Source organism: Ovis aries, chromosome 24 (genome assembly GCF_016772045.2).
Source record: "Ovis aries strain OAR_USU_Benz2616 breed Rambouillet chromosome 24, ARS-UI_Ramb_v3.0, whole genome shotgun sequence".
Classification (NCBI taxonomy): domain Eukaryota; kingdom Metazoa; phylum Chordata; class Mammalia; order Artiodactyla; family Bovidae; genus Ovis; species Ovis aries.
The window spans coordinates 14,721,624-14,743,643 of NC_056077.1; the positions used below are offsets into that span (position 1 = coordinate 14,721,624).

General features: G+C 46.2%; 1 protein-coding gene across 4 annotated transcripts in view; it reads right to left on the minus strand.

The window, feature by feature from the left end:
• MYH11 (myosin heavy chain 11) overlaps positions 1 to 22,020 on the minus strand; it is a 126,712-nt gene that overhangs the window by 98,897 nt on the left and 5,795 nt on the right. For all 4 annotated transcript variants that reach the window (XM_027961420.3, XM_027961419.3, XM_042239756.1 and 1 more), the window contains exons 2-3: positions 9,903 to 10,264; positions 334 to 490 (exon numbers count right to left, since the gene is read on the minus strand). In XM_027961420.3, the coding sequence (XP_027817221.1) occupies positions 334 to 490; positions 9,903 to 10,247 (502 nt within the window). In that variant the 5' untranslated portion in view covers positions 10,248 to 10,264. The remainder of the gene's footprint in view (positions 1 to 333; positions 491 to 9,902; positions 10,265 to 22,020) is intronic.

Consider the following 22,020-nt stretch of genomic DNA (forward strand, 5'->3'; position numbering starts at 1 on the left):
CACCTGCTTCCCTTCCAAAGTGACAGCATCCTGCCATCTTCCAGATAGCTGGCCCACCCAGGCCTCAGGCAATCAGGGGTCAGCGAGCCCATGCCTGTATTTGCCCAAGCTATCTGCCCTCCCTCCTCTCCTGGACTGCACTCGCATCTGTTCTGCTTGTTTTTTCCCTTTTTCAGTCACAGCCCTCCTGTTACCCAGCTCCGCCTGCCAAACCCCACATTCTTGGCGAGAACTGCAGGCGGGCAGGACAGGAGGGGCCTGGTGAGTGGCTATAAGCAGCCCGGGTGGGCTCCTTGGAGGAGGAGGAGCTCTGTGCCTCTGCAGGCGGCTTACCTTGCAGCATGCTCCGGTAGGCCGTGTCGGCAATGGCGTAGATGTGGGGCGGCATCTCATGCCGCTTCTTGCCCTTGTACATCTCAATGATCTTCTCTGAGTAGATGGGCAGCTGCTTGTAGGGGTTCACCACCACGCAGAAGAGGCCCGAGTATGTCTACGAAAGAGAGAACCGAGCTGACTTCAGGAACCCAGCAGGGGCAGAGTTCTGACATCCAGTCTGTGACCACCCACTACAGCCTGCATGGTCTGAGCACCACTGTGTGCATTTTCTCACTTCATCTCATAGAGGCAGCCTTGAACATATGTGCTCAGAGTCCCATTTTAGAGATGGGGAAACTGAGGCTTGGGGCTTCAGAGATGGCGCCAGTGGTAAAGAATCCAGTGCAGGAGACACAGAAGACACCAGTTCAATCCCGGGTCAGAAAGATTCCCTGGAGGAGGAAATGGCAACCCACTCCAGGATTCTTGCCTGGAGAATCCCATGGGCAGAGGAGCCTGGTGGGCTACAGTCCATGCGGCCACAAAGAGACATGACTGAGCAACTGGGCACACATACACAAACTAAGGCTCAGTGTCCTGGTGGGGATCAGGACATCACTGACTCCACGTACCAGGGAGAGGAGCAAGGGGTGAGCTTGGAATTCTAGGACACCATTCATAACTGTAGTTTTAAATAGTGCTGGGTTCAGACCCCTGGGCCACTCCCAACCATTGTCGCTTCATCTCCCTGAGCCTCACAGGCTTAAATAACACCTACAGTTTCTTGAGCACTTACTATGCACCAGCCACTAAGCTAAGTACTTCACAGGCATCTTCTTTAATTCTCTCATTCAACCTCTGACAGGGATACTATAATTTCCCCATGGCCCATTTGACAGATGAGAAAACTGAGGCTCAGTGAAGTTCTCACCAAGTCGCGCAGCTGCTGGGAAATTCAGAACTAAAATCATGACTTCTTACCCCAGAGCTCATACTCTCCTCGACCATGAGAAAGGACAGAGTCCCTCATCTGTAAAGTGGGGATAAACACAGCTGTCTTTAAATAGGAATGGTACTCACACATTACAATATGGATAAAGCTTGAAAACATCACACTGAATGAAAGAAGTCAGACACAGAAGGTCATGTATCACACGGTTCTGCTTATATGAAATGTCCAGAACAGGCAAATCCATAGAGACAGAAAATAGGTCTCTGGTCTCCAGGGACTGGAGAGACGGGGGGATGGGAGTGACTGCTAGTTGGAATGGGTTTCTTTGGGGGTCTATAAAAATGTTCTGGAACTAGAGAGCAGTGGGAGTAAGACTACACTGCGAATGTATTAAGACCACTTGTTTCCTTCAAACTGATTAATATCGTGAATTGGTTATATTGGATTTTATCACAATTTTTAAAAAAGTTGGCAGTTCCTGGGGGTCCAGGGGTTAGGACCTTCCACTGCTGGGGGCCTGGGTTTAATCCCTGGTCCAGGAATTAAGATCCAGAAAACTGCACAGCAAGGCCAAAAAAATTAATTAGTTAAAAAAAAAATCGTCCTGCCCTACCAAGTGCAGAGGAACGTCTGAAAATGATCAGAACAAGGAAGGGGCATGAAGATGCTCACACGCCCCGCCGTGCTGTGGGCGGGGGAGGCGTGGTCCTGGTTGCTACTGTTCTTTACTGTACCCTGGCCTTTCCCACGCGCTGAGCTCAGAGCCCAGGAGACAGGCGCCAACCTGTCCCAAAGGAACTGCTTTCCTAAACGATAGCATCAGTGCTGCCCAAGGCTCTGGTGGGCAAGACGAAGCCTGTCTTCCCTCCAGCTCCCCCAGGAAGTGACTAAAGGAGGAGGAGCAGAAAGTCCGTCCCTGGGTCACACTCACAGCCCAGCAAACTCCGAGGAGGTTCAGCGCCTCGATCAAAGCCACCCAGCACGGAGCCCCACTCGGCCTGTGGGAGGCGCGGGCACTGTCCATCAGCTGTGGGCCTATTCCTGTCCTACAGAGACAACTGATCATCCGGACATTCTGCTGCTCATTCATTCATGCATTCCACATGTGAGGCTCTGGGGTTACAGGGCAAGACGAAACACACGGGCTCCTGCCCACAAAGGGCTTTCAGCCTCAGCAGCAGCTGGTTGGCGAGTGAGGGACTCCCCCTAGGGCTCCATCTGCTAAGGGGCGATGATGATGAGAGTTGATCCGGGGTGAGGGGAAAATGCTCTTTCTGAAAAGGAACAGGACTGGGGGTGGGGGAGGTGGGAGGGAGGCAGTAATCTCCCAGGTTTCCACAAGTCCCATCTAAACATCCTTCGGCCACTTATCAAGCACCGACTGTATACCAGGTCTGTGTTAGATGCTGGAAACAAATAAATCGATGATCATTCCTGCTCTCAAAAAGCCCCCTTCGAAAAGGAGATGAGGACATTCAAAATAACATCATAAGAACAAGGACGGAGCCCTGTGGATTATGGGAGCAAGGAAGAGAGGGCCCTAACCCATGAGGAGGGGGCGGTGCTCAAGAAACTTCAGCAGGAGGTACTCCCTGCACTGAGACTTAAGAGATAAGGTACTAACAAGTTCAGGGACACAGTAGGCGCTCACTAAATGCCTGCTAAATGAATGCCTGAGGGTCAGTTAATTATAAAGCTTCCCTGGAGCAGGGGCAGCACTGCCTTCATCTCTGTGACCTAGGGCCTGGCACTGGGCTGCACACAGTATGTGCTCAGTAGACATTCGTTGAGCATGTGGCAGAGCTGTTCCAGGGCAAGGCCTGTGTGTTTCCTGTTCCTCTGTGTCCTGGTCCACAGCTCAGGGCCTCCATGGAGTAAGAGCCCAAGAATGGTTGATCGTTTGAACGAACGTCAACCGCGCCCTTCCTCCTCTTTAGGCCTGAACTCCACCTCCAGCTTTCCCCAGGCTATGCCCACTGCATCCACCATGTCCTTTTTAGAATGTGTCATTTATAACCCAAATCACTCCCTCCAGGGAACTAGGGCCAGTAAAGCGTAGTGGTTAAGAGTACAGAATTGACTACTGAGGACTTATTTGTAACTCTCATTCTGCTACTTCTTGGCTGTGTGACCCTGTGTAAGTTTCTTTTTCTCTCTGAGCCTCAATTATCCTCATCTGTAAAATGGGCAGGTGTAATAGCCACTCCTTCATCGGTTCGCTATGAGAGAGCTTTCGGAAGCATTTAGCACAGTGCCTGGTGTGTAACAAGGACTCAATAACTATTAGTAACCATCCAGTGCTCGCTTTGTTTCATGATGATGAAAACTTTGCCACCTTGGAAACTTCCCTCTCCTTGTAACACTTCCCCCTGAGCTTCTCAGAGCCATTTGCATCTGCTCTTTCAGGGCTCAGCCTAAATGTCACCTCTTAGACTGTAAGCTGCAAACTATCATATCTCCAGCCCTTAGCACAGGGCCAGGCACATGGCAGACACTCAGTAAATATTTGCTGAATAAAAGAATGAAAGAAGGAGGAGGGAAGAGAGGGAGGGTGGGGGAAGAAGAGAGGGATGGAGGAAGGAAGGAAGAGAGGCAGGTGTGGCTTTCCCAATCAGCTTCCGAAGGAGAAATATCACCTTCCCCCTGTTTGCCTAGGGCACCACCTGGTGCGATGTACACAGCAAGCACTTAACCCATGCTTCCAGGAAGATCTGAATCTCTGTCTAGTTCAGCACATCTTTCCAGGGCACCAAGTCCCAACAGAAAGGACTGGGTAGATGGCAGCACACCCCACGCAGAGGCTGGGCTTCAGAATCTAGGGGTTCAGCCTCCACTGTTCCAGCCTGGTTGCTCTCACCTGACGCAGCCCTCCTGCACTTGGCTGTGTTTCTGCCGCCCCATCCCCACGAGCCCCTTCCGAGCTGGTCAGATTCAGAGCTTTTCAACTTCCCCTGCCTCCCATGTCCCAGCGGCCTCTCAGGGCCCTGTGCCACCAGCCGGTCCCAGCTGCAGGCCTAGGGTTTCCCTCTTGTGACCGTATTAGGAAGCGACTTCACTTTTTCCCTAACGCTTTATATGGTCAGCCGTGGAGCCCTGAGCTCCCAAGGCCTCCGGCAGAAATGAGGAACAGTGGGGGAAGGTGGAAGAGAAGCAGGCTTTAAGTCACAGAGGCCCAGGAGGAACCTCAGACTTGCCCTCGCTACTCGTGTGACCTGAACCTCGTCCTCCCCATCTATATAACGGTGGGCAGGTTGCAGTGTTGTTCATGGCTTTCTGAACATCCCAGAGAGAGACCTGGCCCACCAAGAATGTGATCTGCTACAGCCTTGATGTTAACGGCAAAAAAAAAAAAGAAACAACCTAAATATCCACCAATGGGAGACCAGTTCAATAATTATGGCACACTGCCCTTAAAAAGAATACATACATATACAAATTTACATATAGGGAATTCCCTGGTGGTCCAGTGGTTAGGACCCATGCTTCTACTGCAGGGAGCTCAGGTTTGATCCCTGGATGGGGAACTAAGATCCGGCAAGCTGGGCAGTGCAGCCAACACACACACACACACACACACACACACGTATATATACACACACATATTTTGGGCTTCCCAGGTGATTCCCTTTCGCTTTTCACTTTCATGCATTGGAGAAGGAAATGGCAACCCACTCCAGTGTTCTTGCCTGGAGAATCCCAGGGACGGGGGAGCCTGGTGGGCTGCCGTCCATGGGGTCACACAGAGTCGGACATGACTGAGAACGTACGCACGCATATATACATATATACACACATGTATTGGCCTCTATATGTATATAATATTAGGGCTTCCCACTACTGGTAAAGCACCGGTCTGCCAACGCGGGAGGCAGAGGAGACACCGTATAAAATATTGCTGGAAGACTTATAAGGAACTGGCGACCATGGTTTCCGTAAGGAGGGGAACCAGAAGATGAGGAAATGGGGATAAAAGGAAAAGTTCTAAAATACTCTTATATACTATTCAATATTTTATTGAATATTTGCATGTGTTATCTATTCAAAAAATGTTTTAAGTCTGAGTGAATAGATAGTTAAGAACAGACACAAGAAAAAGCCACAAATAAATAAGAAATCTCCCATTTTCACCTCCCCCAGCCACTGGCAACACCATTCTTTTCTGATTCTCTGGGTCTGGCTGTTTTAGACTCTCCTGTAAATGGAATCCTGCAGGATTTCCCCCTCTCTGGCTGGCTATTTTCACTCAGCATAACGTCCTCCAGGTTCCACCATGCTGCTGCAAATGGCAGGCTTTCCTTTGCTTTAAAGCAGAGTTATTATGTTGTACGGTGTATTTACCACCTTTCCCTCTTCCATTCTGGGCTTCCCTGGTGGCTCAGATGGTAAAGTATTTGCCTGCAGTGCAAGAGACTGGGCTTCAATTTCTGAGTCAGAAAGATCCTCTGGGGAAGAGAATGGCTACTCACTGCAATATTCTTGCCTGGAGAATTCCATGGATAGAGGAGCCTGGTGGGCTATAGCCCCTGAGGTTGCAAAGAGTTGGACATGACTGAGCGACTAACCCACTTCATCCATTGGTCACATTCATCTCTGTAGAATCCATGTTACATATCTGCAGCTCAGATGTACCTTATCTTCCTCCTCTCAATTATCAAGCAGCCTCAGGCCAAGGGCGGGGCCCTGTGACTCTCAGCACCCCACAGAGAAGGAAGGGGGGATCAGCAACACTTAACAGTCCTGATCCTGTCCCTTCTCAGGTAAGTCACATCACCTCTCTGCCTTGGTCACTTCGTGTGCTGGGGCGGAAGTGAGCTTCGACCTCACTAGAGAGAGCTGGGAACGACTTGGGACAGCAGCCAGTACAGGCAAGGCCCACATCTTCACTGAGTGCCCGCTGCCTGAGACCCTTGCCCCATCTCCCAGCCCAAGGCCAGGGATGGAGCCATGAAAAATCCCAGGCGGAGAGAACCCAGCCAACGACATCATCCAGAAGAGCAAGGGAGTGCTGTACCAGGAATCAGAGCCACATGGGGGCGCCACATGGGGGCCCCACACGGGTCATCGATGATCCGGGGCAGCTCAGGCAGGAACCTGCATCTTGAGACAGAGGATGGACGTGTGGCCCTAGTGGAGGAAGGGAGGTCGGATGAAGGGAAAGAGTAGCACTGGCACACTCTATACACTACCGTGTGGGAAATAGCTAGTGGGACGCTGCTGTACGGCACAGGGACCTCAGGGGGCTCAGGGCTCCGTGATGACCTAGAGGGGTGGGATGGCGGTGGTGGGATGGAGGCTCAAGAAGGAGGGGGCCTATGCATACACAGAGCTGATTCACGCTGTTGTACAGCAGAAACTAACACAACATTGTAAAGAAATTGTCCTCCAATTTAAAAAACAAACAAACAAAAAGAACCTGCATCTTTAAGGCTTCTACCTCTTCCAGACCCAAGGGGATGAGACATCTGCCAGGACGAAGCAAAAAGTGCCTTGTTTGAGATGAGCTTTGCAGGATGGAAGGGAACATTCTCTTTGTTACCAGGGGCAAAGTCAGGCACGGTCAGCTGCCTGAGCTTCACCTGCCATACACCTGTAACAAGGGCCATGCCTTCCACCATCATGCACTGGGTGAATAACTTGGGGTGCTCCCCCACCCCGTCCTATTTTATCTCCTCTGTCATGGACAACAGTTTCTAGTTAAGTGATTAAGTTGATCAGAAGGGAATGAGACAGAAGTAGACGCGTGGTCATAAGACTGAAAGGCTTTTCATCTAATCTGTCCGGAGAAGCACAGCAGGAATTTGAAGATTTGATTCATTTTTTTTAATCTGCTGTCAGAAGACAGTCTGGGTCTTGGGACCTTCATAAGCCCCTCATTTTCCCTGGTTTCTATTTTGGGCCCAAACATCTGTGTCAGAGGACAGCAGGCGAGATTCCTATCCAAGTCCATCCTTGACCTCCCTGGATGAAGATGACTTATCTTGGACAGGAGGCCCACAGGAGCCCAGTTCCTCTAGAGTTTCTTGAAGGCTGGTGTGCTTAGGAAAAGCCACTCTGTACCAACAGCCCCAGGCTGGGAATGCTTCCAGACAAAAGAGACTTCCTCTGCTTAGTTAGGGAGCAACTTAGACTGTCCTTGGAGGGTCTTTAGTACTCTGAGCCATAGCTTGCCTGTCTGTAGGATAGGACGAGCATACTTCATCCAGCGGATGTTGTGTTAACTAAATGAGATCAAGAGAAGGTATGTATAGAATTGTAAGTTGCTTCCCAGTTCCCCCTTGGCTTTTAAAAACAAGCCATTGTAACTCTCTCTGAACTATCTATGTGGTTTAGTTGCTAAGTCGTGTCCTACTCTTTGCGACTCCATGGACTGTAGACCACCAGGCCCCTTTGTCCATGAGATTTTCCAGCAAGAATACTGGAGTAGGTTTCCCTTTCCTTCTCCAGGAGATCTTCCTGACCCAAGAATTGGACCTGGGTCTTCTGCATTGCAGGCAGATTCTTTACCGACTGAGTGAAGAATAATTAATTATGGTACATCCGTTGGATAGATCACAAAACCCATAAAGGGGCAGTTGGGGTCATGAGCGAGCAGTAGGAATGTTCATCCCTAACTTGTACATGGAAAGAGAGCAGGTCCCCAGCCTGTGTGCACAGACTTTTCAATACATTGTTGTTGTTTACTTGCCAAGTCATGTCCAACTCTTTTGCGACCCCATGTAGCCTGCCAGGCTCCTCTGTCCATGGAATTCTCCAGGCAAGAATATTGGAGTGGGTTGCCTGTTTCCTCCTCCAGGTGATCTTCCTGACCTAGAGATTGAACCCATGTCTCCTGCATAAGCAGGCGGATTCTTTACCACTGAGCACCAGGGAAGTGCCTTTTCAATACATAAACATGCAGTATTCTCACAAAGAAACATAAACATCTTATCAGCTGTTATCTCTGGGGGAGGATAGACTCTTGTGTTTGCTGTGCTTTTCTGAATTTTCCAGATCTTCTGGAATGAATGTGTCTCATTTTCCTAATTAGGAAAAAAAATCTGCAAGACAGTTTTAGAGATGACAACGGGGGTTTGTAATTTCCATGTGGCAAAACATAAAGGGCAAGACCAGAAGGGCCTCAAGACAGAGGTGACTGTTTCTGTAAGTTTGCAAAGAATCCAAGAACATCTCTCTGGCAATAACAAAAATGAGCATAACCAATAAAAACAATACCTAACATGTTGAGTGCCTACAACGTGCCAGGAAGTATGCCACGTGCTTTCTTTTCAGAGAGACCCACTCCATGCATGCGTGCATGCTCAGTCACTCAGTCATGTCCGACTCTTTGCAACCCCATGGACTGCAGCCCGCCAGGCTCCTCTGTCTGTGGAATTTTCCAGGCAAGAATATTAGAGTGGATTGCCATTTCCTACTCCAAACCCACTCTATGAGGCAGGTATGATTCTTGTATTCATTTTACAGAGAAGGAAACAAAATGTCAGAGAAATTAAATAACTTGCCCAAGGGACAGAGTACCCTTTCTGAGTGGCAAGACAAAGGCTGGAGTGGGAGGCCCTCTGTCCACCAGTCTGGCTTGATGGGGGTACCATGTCCTTCTATATCCTAGGGAGCTGGTCCAGCCCACAAAGAATCTGTACCCCTGAGTTACACATCATCCAGTCCAGACTGTCCAACAGAGCTTTCTGCAATAATGGGAATTTTCTCCACCTGTGCTGTCCAATATGGCAGCCACTAGCCACAGGCATCAGGTGGGCACTTAACATGTAACCAGCACAATGGAAGAAGTGAACTTTTAAATATTGATGTTTAATCAATTTATATCAGGCCTTCCCAGGTGGCTCAGATGGTAAAGAATCTGCCTGTAATGCAAGAGACCTGGGTTTGATTCCTGGGTCTGGAAGATCCCCTGGCAAAGGGAATGACTACCTCCTCCAGTATTCTTGCCTGGAGAATTCCATGGACAGAAGAGCCTGGTGGGCTACAGTCCATGGGGTTGCAAAGAGTCAGACATGACTGATCGACTAACACTTTCACTTTTCACTTAGTTTACATCTAAATTTAGTTAGCAACATGTGGTCGGTGGCTGCCATATTGGACACTGCAGCTCTAATTCACTCTGACCTGCACGGTCAACCCAGAGGAAACCAGGTCCAATCGAGTCACTCCTATTTGTTACAGGGCAGGCCTCTACCAAACCTCACCAGGATCCTCATGTCTCCTACCTACTCGGCTGTGGGATGGATCAGCCTTCTCAAGGAGGTTAAGAGTTCTTTATTTCCAAGATGGTGGAAGAGCAGGGAACTACTTCACTGAAATCTGTTGAGCATGGACCATGCAACCATGTGATCACATGGGATCTATGGATCTCATTTAAGTGGGGGGAGGGTGACTGCTCTCATTTTGCAGATGGGGAAACTGAGGCTTCAAGAGGTGAAATAACCTGTTCAATGTCACAGCACTAGATAGGGCAGGGTGAATGGGAATCCAGGTCTGAACGATCCCACCCCACATGCATCCTCCCTCAGGGAAAATTTCAGCCTCCTAACTTGCACCCCAAAGACATCTGCAAGCCTCTCCACTGCCTCAGGGGTGCAGGAAATCAGCAAGAACTGGCCGGCTTCCCCAGGATACTCACATATATGAGTCCCGAGAAGTACCTCTCCCGCAGGTTGTGCAGTACAGAGGCTTCATTGAGACATGTCAGCTCTGCCATGTCTTCCACCTTGGAGAACTTGGGCGGGTTCATCTTCTGGATGTCATCCTTGCCGACTGTGACCTTCTTGCCATTCTCCACCAGCTCCACGATCACCTCATCCCCTTTCTCCTCCTTGATGCTGGCTGCCTCGAAACCCTGCTTCTCCGAAGGGACCCAGACCAGCTTCTTGGCCGCCCAGTCAGCCTGGGCCACTGGGTTGTTGATGAAGTTTTTGTCCACAAAGAGGAACTTCTCATCGTCACTGAGCTGGTCCTTCTGCGCCATGGTGCCTGGTTGGTCCCCTGGGGAATAAGGCAACCAGGTAAGAATGAGGCCAGAACCAGATTGGCCTAAAAACAGATCAAGAACCAAGCCCTAAAGACAGATAAAACATTCACCTCCCCATGTCTGGGGATGCAATCTGCAGAAATGTCTCACAAAGCACAAAGGTGTTCACAGCAGGATGGTTTATGTCGTCAAAAAATGGAAATGACACAAAGGCTCTTCAGAAGAGGATCTGCACTACTATATATTGTCCATCAACATGGCACGAATATGAAAACCATGATATTCTCATACAATGAAATGCTACTGAGGGGTTAAGATGCGAGAAGTAGGTCTAGATGTGTTGACATAGGAACAAATTCAAGTCTTATAGTTTACTGTAAAAATAAAAGGGGGTGGTCCTCAAATGTTTAAACACAGGTTTATCACATGATCTAGCAACCCCATTCTAAGGTATATACCCAAGAGAAATGAAAACATACTTCCACACAAAAACTCAGGTGCGTGTTCATAGAAGCATTACTCCGAATAGCTAAAAAACAGAAGAAAAACCCAAATGTCCATCAACAGATGAATGGATAAGTAAAATGTGGCCTATACATTTAATCGAATATTACTCAACCATGAAAAGGAGCGGAGTACTGAAATACACTGAGTGTTAATGAATCTTGAAAACATTATGCTAAGTGAAAGAATCTAGTCACAGAGGACCACATATTATATGATTCCACTTATATAAGAAGGTCCAGAATAGGCAAATTCATAGAGATAAAAAGTAGATTAGTGGTTGCCAACAGCTGGGAGAGAATAAAAGGGCGACAGTAGAGGGATCAAACTGCAGACATCCATTGAATCATCAAAAAAGCAAGAGAGCTCCAGAAAAACATCTACCGCTACTTTACTGATTGTGCCAAAGGATTGTGTGGATCACAACAAACTGTGGGAAATTCTTCAAAAGATGAGAATACCAGACCACCTTATCTGCCTCCTGAGTAATCTGTATGCAGGTCAAGAAGCAACAGTTAGAACCGGACATGGAACAACATACCAGTTCCAAATTGGGAAAGGAGTACATTAAGGCTGTATATTGTCACCCTGCTTATTTCATGCATTTGCAAAGTACATCATGCAAAATGCCAAGCATAAGCTGGAAACAAGATTGTTGGGAGAAATATCAATAACCTCAAATATGCAGATGACACCACCCTTATGGCAGAAAGCGATGAGAAACTCAAAAGCTTCTTGATGAAAGTGAAAGAGGAGAGTGAAGAAGTTGGCTTAAAGTTCAACATTCAAAAAACTAAGATCATGGCATCTGGTCCCATCACTTCATGGCAAATAGATGGGGAAACAATGGAAACAGTAAGAGACTTTATTTTCTTGGGCTCCAAAATCACTGCAGATAGTGACTGCAGTCATGAAAGCAAAAGACACTCCTTGGAAGAAAAGCTATGACCAACCTAGACAGAATATTAAAAAAGCAGAGACATTACTTTGTCATCAAAGGTCTATCTAGTCAAGGCTATGGTTTTTCCAGTAGTCATGTAGGGATGAGAGAGTTGGACTATAAAGAAAGCTGAGGGCTGAAGAATTGATGCTTTTGAACTGTGGTGTTGGAGAAGACTCTTGAGAGTCCCTTGGACTGCAAGGAGATCCAGCCAGTCCATCCTAAAGGAAATCAGTCCTGCATATTCATTGGAAGGACTGAAGCTGAATCTGAAACTCCAATACTTTGGCCACCTGATGTGAAGAACTGACTCATTGGAAAAGACCCTGATGCTGGGAAAGATTGAACGTAGGAGGAGAAGGGGACGACAGAGGATGAGATGGTTGGATGGCATCACCGACCTGATGGACATGAGTCTGAGCAAGCTCTGGGAGTTGGTGATGGACAGGGAAGCCTGGCGTGCTACAGTCCATGGGGTTGCAAAGAGTTGGACGTGACTGAGCGACTGAACTGAACTGAAGTAGAGGAGAGTGGGGTTTCTTTTTAGGGTAATGAAAATGTTCTAGAATGTACTGCAGTGATGGATACACAATTCTGTGAATATGCTGAAAGCCATTCAATTGCACAATTTAAATGGGTGAATTGCATGGTATTTAAACTGGATCTGAATAAAACTGCTTAAAAATGAAATATAGGGAATATTGTAAAGCACTAGTATAATAACCCATTTTTATTTTAAAATATTTAAAATTCATATAGGCAAAATAACTGGAGAAATATGTACTTATTGAGTACAGTTTTGAAGGGATTTTTTCTTTTCATGAGTTTTTTCCTAATTTTTTGTAGTAAAATATATATAAGACTTACTATCTTACACATTTTCATTTCAGTGACATTAAGTACATCCATGCTGCTGCTGCTGCTAAGTTGCTTCAGTCGTGTCTGACTCTGTGAGACCCCATAGATGGCAGCCCACCAGGCTCCCCTGTCCCTGGGATTCTGCAGGCAAGAACACTGGAGTGGGTTGCCATTTCCTTCTCCAATGCATGAAAGTGAAAAGCGAAAGTGAAGTCGCTTAGTTGTGTCTGACTCTTAGTGACCCCATGGACTGTAGCCTACCAGGCTCCTCCGCCCATGGGATTTTCCAGGCAAGAGTACTGGAGTGGGTTGCCATTGCCTTCTCCAAAGTACATCCATATTGTCATGCAATTATCACCACCATCCAACACCAGAACTATTTTCATCTTGTAAAACTGAGACTCCACACCCATTAAACACTAATTCCTCATTACCTCCTCCCTCCAGCCACTGGCAAGCACTATTCTACTTTATGTTTCTAGGAATTTCACTACTCTCAGGATCTCATGTCAGTGAAATAATTAGTATTTATCCTTTGTCACCAGCTTATTTCATTTAGTATAATGTCTTCAAAGTTCATCCATGTTGGAGCATGAATCAGAATTTCACTCATTTTTTAAGGCTTAATAATATTTCATTGTACGGACATATGGCATTTTGTTTATCCATTCACCTATTGATGGACACTTGAGTTGCTTCCACATTCCCTCTATTGGGAATAATGCTACTTTGAACATGGGTACACTTTCTATTACACATTTTTGCCAAGAAAGAAAGTGAAAGTGAAAGTTGCTCAGTCGTGCCCGACTCTTTGCGACCACATGGAATTCTCCAGGCCGGAATACTGCAGTGGGTGGCCGTTCCCTTCTCCAGGGGATCTTCCCAACCCAGGGACTGAACCCAGGTCTCCTGCATTGCATGTGGATTCTTTACCAGCTGAGCTACATGGGAAGCCAATATAGTTTTATAACTTTTATTAAATTTATGATTAACAAAAATAGATACTTTACAAAAGACTTTGAATAACCAGTTCACATAAGAAAAAGGTGTTCAGCCTCAGGAGTAAATGGAGAACTACAAGCTGAGGCAATGGGATGTTGCTTTCCACTCACCGCTTGGCTAAGATGAAAACCACTGTGTGGTCAGGAGAGTAGGGGCTGGGGCTCTGCATACATTGCCCTTATGGATGGAAAAGTCCTAAAAATTTACACACATCCCTTGACCTGCAATTCCATTTCTAGCAATTTTGTTTGCGGAAACAGACAAGTGTTAACAGATGTATAAAAATGTGCACTGCCGTGCAATTTGGCACAGCAAAACCTGCAAATAATCCAAATAGTTTTCAGAAAGTGCCTTGTTAAATTACAGATCATCCAGGCAACAGAATGCTATAAGCCCACCCAAAATTCAAGATGTAGACTTTTATATATAACACACAAAGCTTTGCCCTTTCAAGCCCCCCATCCCTGATGCCCCGTGCTGTTGGTGGGAAAATAAGTTGGTGCAGCCACTATGGAAAATAGTATGGAAGTTCCTCAGAAAACTAAAAATAGAGTTACCAGGAATCACTACCAGAATGACCCAGCAGTCCTATTGCTGGGAATATGCCTGGACAAAACTATAATTCATACAGATACATGCATCCCTATGTTCACAGCAGCACAGTTCACAATAGCTAAAATATGGCAACAACCTATGTTCATCAACAGTCAAATGGATAAAGAAGAGGTGGTGCATAGATACAATGGAATACTACTCGGCCACAAAAAAGGATGAAACAGTGCCATTTGCAGCAACACGGATGCAACAAGAGATTATTGTACTAAGTGAGATAAGTCAGAACCCTAATACCATAAGATGTCACTTATATGCGGAATCTAAAATATAGCACAGAGGAACCTATCTATAACATGGAAACAGACTTATGGACAAAGAGAACAGGCTTATGATTGCCAAGGGGGAGTGGGGAGGAAGAGGTGGGGAGTGGGGAGGAAGAGGGGTGGACTGCGAGTGTGGGATGGGCAGATGCAGACTATTACACTCAGAACGGATAAACAAGGTCCTAATGTAGAGCACAGGGATATATTCAATATCCTGTGATGAAACAGAATGGAATAGAATATTAAAAAAAGAATGTTAAAAAGAAGAATGAAAGTGATAATTCATAGACTTCATGCTGTTTACAGATTTGCCCACAAGTTTTGAACATTAAAAGACTCTAAATTAATTAACATGCAAATTATAGACTTGTAAAATAAAAAATAAGGATTTTTCCCTTTCATCTTAACCTATTTGTCATTTACATGCTTTAAAATTCTCTCATTGTAAGTGCACAATTCAATGATTTTTAGTAAATTTAGAGCTGTGCATCTATCATGATGCTAAATTTTGGAACATTCCCACCATCCCCAAAAGGGTTTCCTCATGCTAGTCTGAAGTCACTCCCTGTTCCTACTCCCAGCTCCCTGGCAATGACTAATCTTCTATCTGTCTCTATAGATGTGCCTTTTCTGGACACTGCAAAAAACAGAATTGTACAATAGGTGACTTTTGGCCATGCAAAGTCAATATGACAAAAACCAATATGCCTAAATGGAATACTCAGCAATAAAAGGAACCAATCACACAATAAAAGAGATGACTTGTGAAAGCAAGCTTAATGAAAGAAGCAGAACCCAAATCCTACACACGCTATTATTCCACTGATAAGAAGGTCTAGAAAAGGCAAAGGGGTGGCAACAGGAAATGGATCAGTGGTTGCTCACAGGCTGGGGAGGGAAGTGGCCGCCAAGAGGCACAAAGGAACTTCCGGGGCGATGGAAACATTCTATATCCTGATCATGGCAATGATTATACGACTATATACATTTGTCAAAATTCACTGAGCTGTACACTTAAAAACCAGTGAATTTTTTAAAAAGTCAAAGAAATACTATACGTACATTATACCTCATACAGCCAAATAAAATAGTTATAAAAGAATGTATTGTCATTTTATTTATTTTTTCTTCATTAAAAAATTAACTTATTTATTTTAATTGAAGGCTAATTACTTTACAATATTGTAGTGGTTTCTGCCATACATTGACATGAATCAGCCATGGGTGTACATGCGTCCCCCCATCCTGAACCCCCCTCCCACCTCCCTCCCCATCCCATCCCTCTGGGTCATCCCAGTGCACCAGCCCTGAGCACCCTGTCTCATGCATCGAACCTAGTCTGGTGATCTGTTTCACATATGATAATATACATATTTCAATGCTATTCTCTCAAATCATCCCTGTCTTATCATTTTATACATCTGTGTATACATTTTTAAAAGTCTAGAAAACTACACGCAAAAATATTAAACCAAGGTTCTATTTGGTCAAATATGGGGCAGTCTGAATATCAGTAAGGTAAGTACAACAGTTGAAAGATTAGTATGTTTAAATCCATGAGCTTATCATAGTTAAAAAAAAATTCACAGATCATCTTTGTAAGCTGCTGGGGAATCAACCCATGGTTTTGAAAACTGGTAAAGAAAGAGGGGGAAACTAAGACACTGATTCTGCCTCTCTACAAATTCTTCCTCAAGGCCACTAAATAATTGACAAGAAGTCTGTCTTTATCTGAAATATTAAGTCATTAAGTGTCAGATTCTCCATTCGATTGTCTAGATATGTCCAGGAGAAGAGCTGCTGAGGCAACACTCTTTTCAGACCCGCCCAACGGCCCATCCCAGGCCCTCCGACCATACCTGCAGGAGCTGTCCTGCCCTCGGAACACTGGCTCGTGTTCAGCTACTCCAATCCGATCCACCTCTCCCACCTCTCCTCCCCGATGCACTGGTGGTTCCAAAGAACTAAGGTGCAGGCTGAGTGAGGATGTACAGTCACAAGGACATACTGCGTGGTTGATGCCCCTCCTTCAGCAGAAAACAATTCATAGCTCCTTTAGCTATGAATCCCCTCTTGGAGGCACATAACCTCTGATCAGCTTTGTTTTTGCAGCGTTAAGTTTACTGAGTAGCTGTAGGTGGTGTCAGCCCAATCCAGCCATTGTAAAGTTCTCCATCTGCTATTCAGGATTCCCAGGTGGCGCTGGTGGGAAAGAACCCACCTATCAATGCAGGAGATGCAAGAGACGCAGGATAATTTGCATGCTTGGACTCCAAATCCCATGGAGGTGGACTAACTTCCACCTCCCACCAATGGGCCCTTGGAGCTGGGCTATCAACTCCTAAAATGCAGACTTTGCCAGGCAAAAATCAGAGGGGCAGTTCTTCCAGCTTTCCTCTTCCGGGGTGAAAATAACAATAACAAAAACCAGGAGCTAATTTGTTCAGAAAGGTTAGTTATTTCTCCCAGGCAACCTGATCTAGTAGCTCATTAAAAAATAAAATAAGAAATGAGGGAATCATTCCCTAAATCTGGAAAATCACTCCAGTTATCCCAAAAAGTGAACTAAAGAATTGTAGAAAATGCACACTGTTCCAGGTTTAACAATCACAATTCCTGCACTTTAAATTCTTTTGGGAGGGGGTGACTCTGGGCATGTGGGATCCAGATTCCCCAAACAGGGAACCCCAACCCCCCTGCAGTAGAAACACGGAGTCTTCATCACTGGACCCCCAGGAAAGTCGATCTTAATTTTTAAATTGCTATTGAATTTCTCCTGGGACATAGTAAGTCCAACAGCATTCTCCCTTCACCCCCCTTTCACTGCTTAAAAAAAAAACACTACCATCTACTTAGAAGAATTCCTGCTATATAAATGTAGAGGAAATGATGAAACTAGAATGTAGCAATTCTGGAACTCTGAATAAAATAATGGGTCTTGGGAATCACTGTCAAAGTTGCTAAAACATCAGACCAGTGGTTCTCAAACTTCCTTGTGCATCAGCTTCACCTGGGAGGTTGTGGAATCGCAGACGCCTGGGCCCACCCTAGAGCTTCTGAGCCAGTAGGTCTGGGGTGAACCCAGGGATCTGCATTTCTAACAGGCTCCCGAGTGATGCTGAGGATGCTGGTCCACAGTTTCAGACCCATCCCATTATGTCAGATGACAAGCAAGTGTGCTGTGCGCTCAGTTGTGACTGACTCTTTGCAACCCCGTGGACTGTCGCCTGTCAGGCTCCTCTGTCCATGGGGTTTTCCAGACAAGACTACTGGAGTGGGTTGACATTTCCTCCTCCAAGGGATCTTCCCAAGAAAGGGATCAAACCTGCATCTCTTATGTCTCCTGCATTGACAGGTGGGCTCTTTCCCACCAGCGCCACCTGGGAATCCTGAATAGCAGATGGAGAACTTTACAATGGATGGATCGGGCCGACACCACCTACACCTACCCAGCAAACTTAACGCTGCAAGAACAAAGCCGATCAGAGGTTATGTGCCTCTAGAGGGGAGCCTGGGGAAGTGGCCACCACCACCAGTGAAATATTCTTACAGGAAAAAGGGGGTGGGTGGGGACAGACACTGACGAAGCCTCTGGATCTAACACCTATTTAAGGGAAATGCAGGGCACAGGGAACATGCCAACCAAGGTCACGGGAGTGTGACAGAGTCCACAAGGTAGGATGAATGACTCAGTTTCTTTAACAGGTAAACCATTTTAAAAGGGGGGAACCTATAGATTAGAAGAGGCTTTGGGGGGGACTTCCCCGGTGGCCCAGCGGTCCATTCTCCCAACGCAAGGGGCCTGGGTTCGATACCTGGTCAGGGAACTGGATCCCATATGCTGCAACTAACACCCAGAAAAGCCGCATAAGTCAACAGATATCTATTGAACAAAGATGTATAATAGTTTTTTAAAAACCCTGTTCCTCAAAACGGTACCTGATTAAGTAAACTACAACTCCACACCATGATAAGAACAAATCACACAAACACTTGTGTGAAAAAAAGGCAGACACAAGAAGGACATACTGTGTGATTCTGTTTACAGGCAGAACCCAGAGATGCTTTAGGCTCAGTTCCAGACCACTGCAATAAAGCAACTATCACAATAAAGCAAGTTACATGGATACTTTGGTTTCCCAGTGTATAAAAAGGTTGCATTTACACTATGCTGTTGTCTGTTAACTGTGAAATAGCATTATGTCTAAGGTCTAATTATAGCTAATGTCTACCTTAGTGAAAAATACATGATTGTTAAAAAATTCTGACTTTCATCTGAGCTTTCAGTGAGTCACAGTAGCAACGACAAAGATCACTGATCATAGATCGCATAACAAATATTACAATGAAATCACCTTAAATATACAAGAATTACCAAAATGTGTCAGAGACAAGAAGTAAGCAAATGGTGTTGGAAAAATGTCACCAACAGACTTGCTGAACATAGATTTGCCATAAGCCTTTAAATTGTAGGGGAAAAACCCCCACAGTATCTGTGAAGCACAACAAAATGATGTGTGCCTGTATATGAGATTCAAAACCAGGCAAATCTAACCTATGGTGCTAGACATCAGATGTAACTGGAAGGGTAGGACATGATGGAGGTTGATGGAGCTGATAACTTTGTTTCTTAATCTGAGTATCAGTTACATGGGTGGAAATTCATCAAGCTACATGCCTATAGAGATGTGCACTGTTCTGATATAGAAAACACTTCAATGAAAATTTTTTCTTTTTACCGTTAATTATGGTAAAATACACATAATAAAATTTACCATCTTTACCATTTAATTGTGCAGTTGAGTAGTATAAGTACAATCAAGAGAAGTTTTTGAATGGTAACCAATTACACCCAAGAAGACCGGGAGATGTATTTTATTTGTTTTGAGCAGCATGGCAACTAAGTGGGCTCTTCCTAATTTCTATGTTGGTGCTGCTGCTGCTGCTAAGTCACTTCAGTCATATCTGACTCTGTGTGACCCCAGAGACGGCAGCCACCAGGCTCCCCCATCCCTGGGATTCTCCAGGCAAGAACACTGAAATGGGTTGCCATTTCCTTCTCCAATGCATGAAAGTGAAAAGTGAAAGTGAAGTTGTTCAGTCATGTCCGACTTCTAGCAACCCCATGGACTGCAGCCCACCAGGCTCCTCCGTCCATGGGATTTTCCAGGCAAGAGTACTGGAGTGGGTGCCATTGCCTTCTGAGCTGCCTTAAAAATCAGGAAAAAAATAAGAAAAGCAAAAAACACAGCAGAAAAGCAGAAGGACTTAGGAATTTCCACTGCCAGGAACCGTGTCTAATCTAAGACTCAAGAATACAAACACATCAAGTGCAAAGATCCAGTCTTTGTCCAAAAGACAGAGGCTAGGCTGCTTCCCATGTCGTTGAGGTCTCTGACAGCCACAATGTGTGAAATCCACTTTGGTCAAGAGAAAGACAAGGAAAAGAGGAGCTTGGCTTCACTCTAGAATGGTGTTTCCCAGAGTATGTTCCTTGGAACTCCAATCCCTCAAAATATTAATACTTGGGGTGGGGGTGGTGCAGGATTCAGGGAAGTTGAGACACTATCCATTTGAGAAGTGCTATCCATTTCCCTCCATCATTTAGAGGGAGAGCTTGCATCAGGACATCCAAGGTCCTGACATCTGAAAGCTATTTCAGTCCTTTGACCACACATCTTTGAACACATGAACACTACAGACCCCAAACACCGATTAAATCCCATAGATTTGTCCTTGAGAAAATGTAGTGAGTCTAGCAAATTAATATTACTAATATTAGTAATCACAGCTGCTGCTCTGTCTTTTTTTTTTTTTTTTGGCCACATCATGTGACATGGGGGACCTTAGTTCCCTGAGCAAGGATTGAACTGTGCCCCCTGCCCTGGGAATACAGAGTCTTAACCACTGGACCACTGGCGAAGCCCTACTGCTGCTGTAGTTGACTGTCAGCTGTTATCTCGTTTAAACCCCTAAAAAATGCTACCCAAGGCTACACTGAGGCACAGAGAGGGTCAGTAATTCGACCATCATAGCACAGCTAGATGTGGTGGAATCTGAATAAAAAATGTTTTCCAAGTAACCTTTCCTGTACTGCTGCTGCTGCTGCTAAGTTGCTTCAGTCATGTCCGACTCTGTGTGACCCCATAGATGGCAGCCTACCAGGCTCCTCTGTCCCTGGGATTCTCCAGGCAAGAACACTGGAATGGGTTGCCATTTCCTTCTTCAATGCATGAAAGTGAGAAGTGAAAGGGAAGTCGCTCAGTCATGTCCACCTCTTAGTGACCCCATGGACAGCAGCCCACCAGGCTCCTCTGTCCATGGGATTTTCCAGGCACGAGTACTGGAGTGGGGTGCCATTGCCTTCTCCTACCTTCTTTGAAATAGGGAAAGAACTTGAGGGCTGAAAGAGACACAGACACACACGGGACACACCCTTGATCAGTCTTTGGCAACTTGAAGGCTGCAGGTAACTTGGTTTTATTGCTGTAAGGACTTGCCTCAGCATGCAGCTAGAAGCTTGAGCCTTCAAAATTTGAGGTAGTGGAGAATCAGGCAGACAGTGTCAGGTCAGGCATTAGGTGAGGTACAGGGGGGGAACAAAAAGCAGCTTGCTGGACTGTAGCAGTGGTCAGAGAGCACGCCGCAGTGATAGGATTCACCATGCTCTACATGCAGGAAAACTGCGGTCTGCAGCTCTCTGCCATGGTCTTTAATTTAGAGCAGAGTCTCTCAAAACGGCGGCACTACTGACATTTGGGGATGGATAATTCTTTGCCGGTGGGGTGGGGTGGATGGTGGGTGGAAGTGTTGGGGAGCGGGGGCAGGCGGAATGTGCAGGGAGAGGGCCTGCCCCTTGCCTTGTAAGGCCATTAGCAGCATCTCTGGTCTCTACCCAAACGATGCTAGTGGCACACCCTCCCCACTGAGACGGGACAATTGAAAATGCAGGTATCGCTAGATGTCCCTTAGGGGAAGGACTGTCCCAGCCGACCTGGAATGCCAGCTATGGAACGCCACACACGTGAAGGGTGAGAACATGAGGGCAGACAATAGAAGTCCAGACAGCCAAACCTCAAGGAGCCTCCCACCCTCCTGGTTTCTTCCTCTCAAGCTCTCCTCCCCCACCATCCCCGCCCTCACTCCCACCCTGTACTGCCCAATGTCCTGCATCAGCTCTAAGAGCTGAAAGGACACCTTCGGGCTCATTACCCAGGATTGATGGATACTACGTCCAGTTCATGATCTAAGGCTGCTATCCAGCCTTTTGATGAAAGCAAAGGACTCTTCACTGTTGGCGTCAGCAGCGTCTGACACAGCCAAGTGTGCCAGCTCTGGGCACATCCTGGCTTCCTCAGCAACACCCAGCGTCCTTCTTTGAGCTCTTCATTAGCCTCTGTAAGACCACAGGTTTACACATCCCAGCTCTGTGCTGAACTCACTGGGTGGCTCTGGGCAAGTCACTCTCTCTCTCTCTCTCTGGGCCTTGCGTTTTTCACTTGGGGAAAGAAATAGAAAGGGCTCTAACATTTTGTGGTATCTGTAATTCCAGATCAAAAAGGTTGGAGTTGGACCAACCGAGAATGTC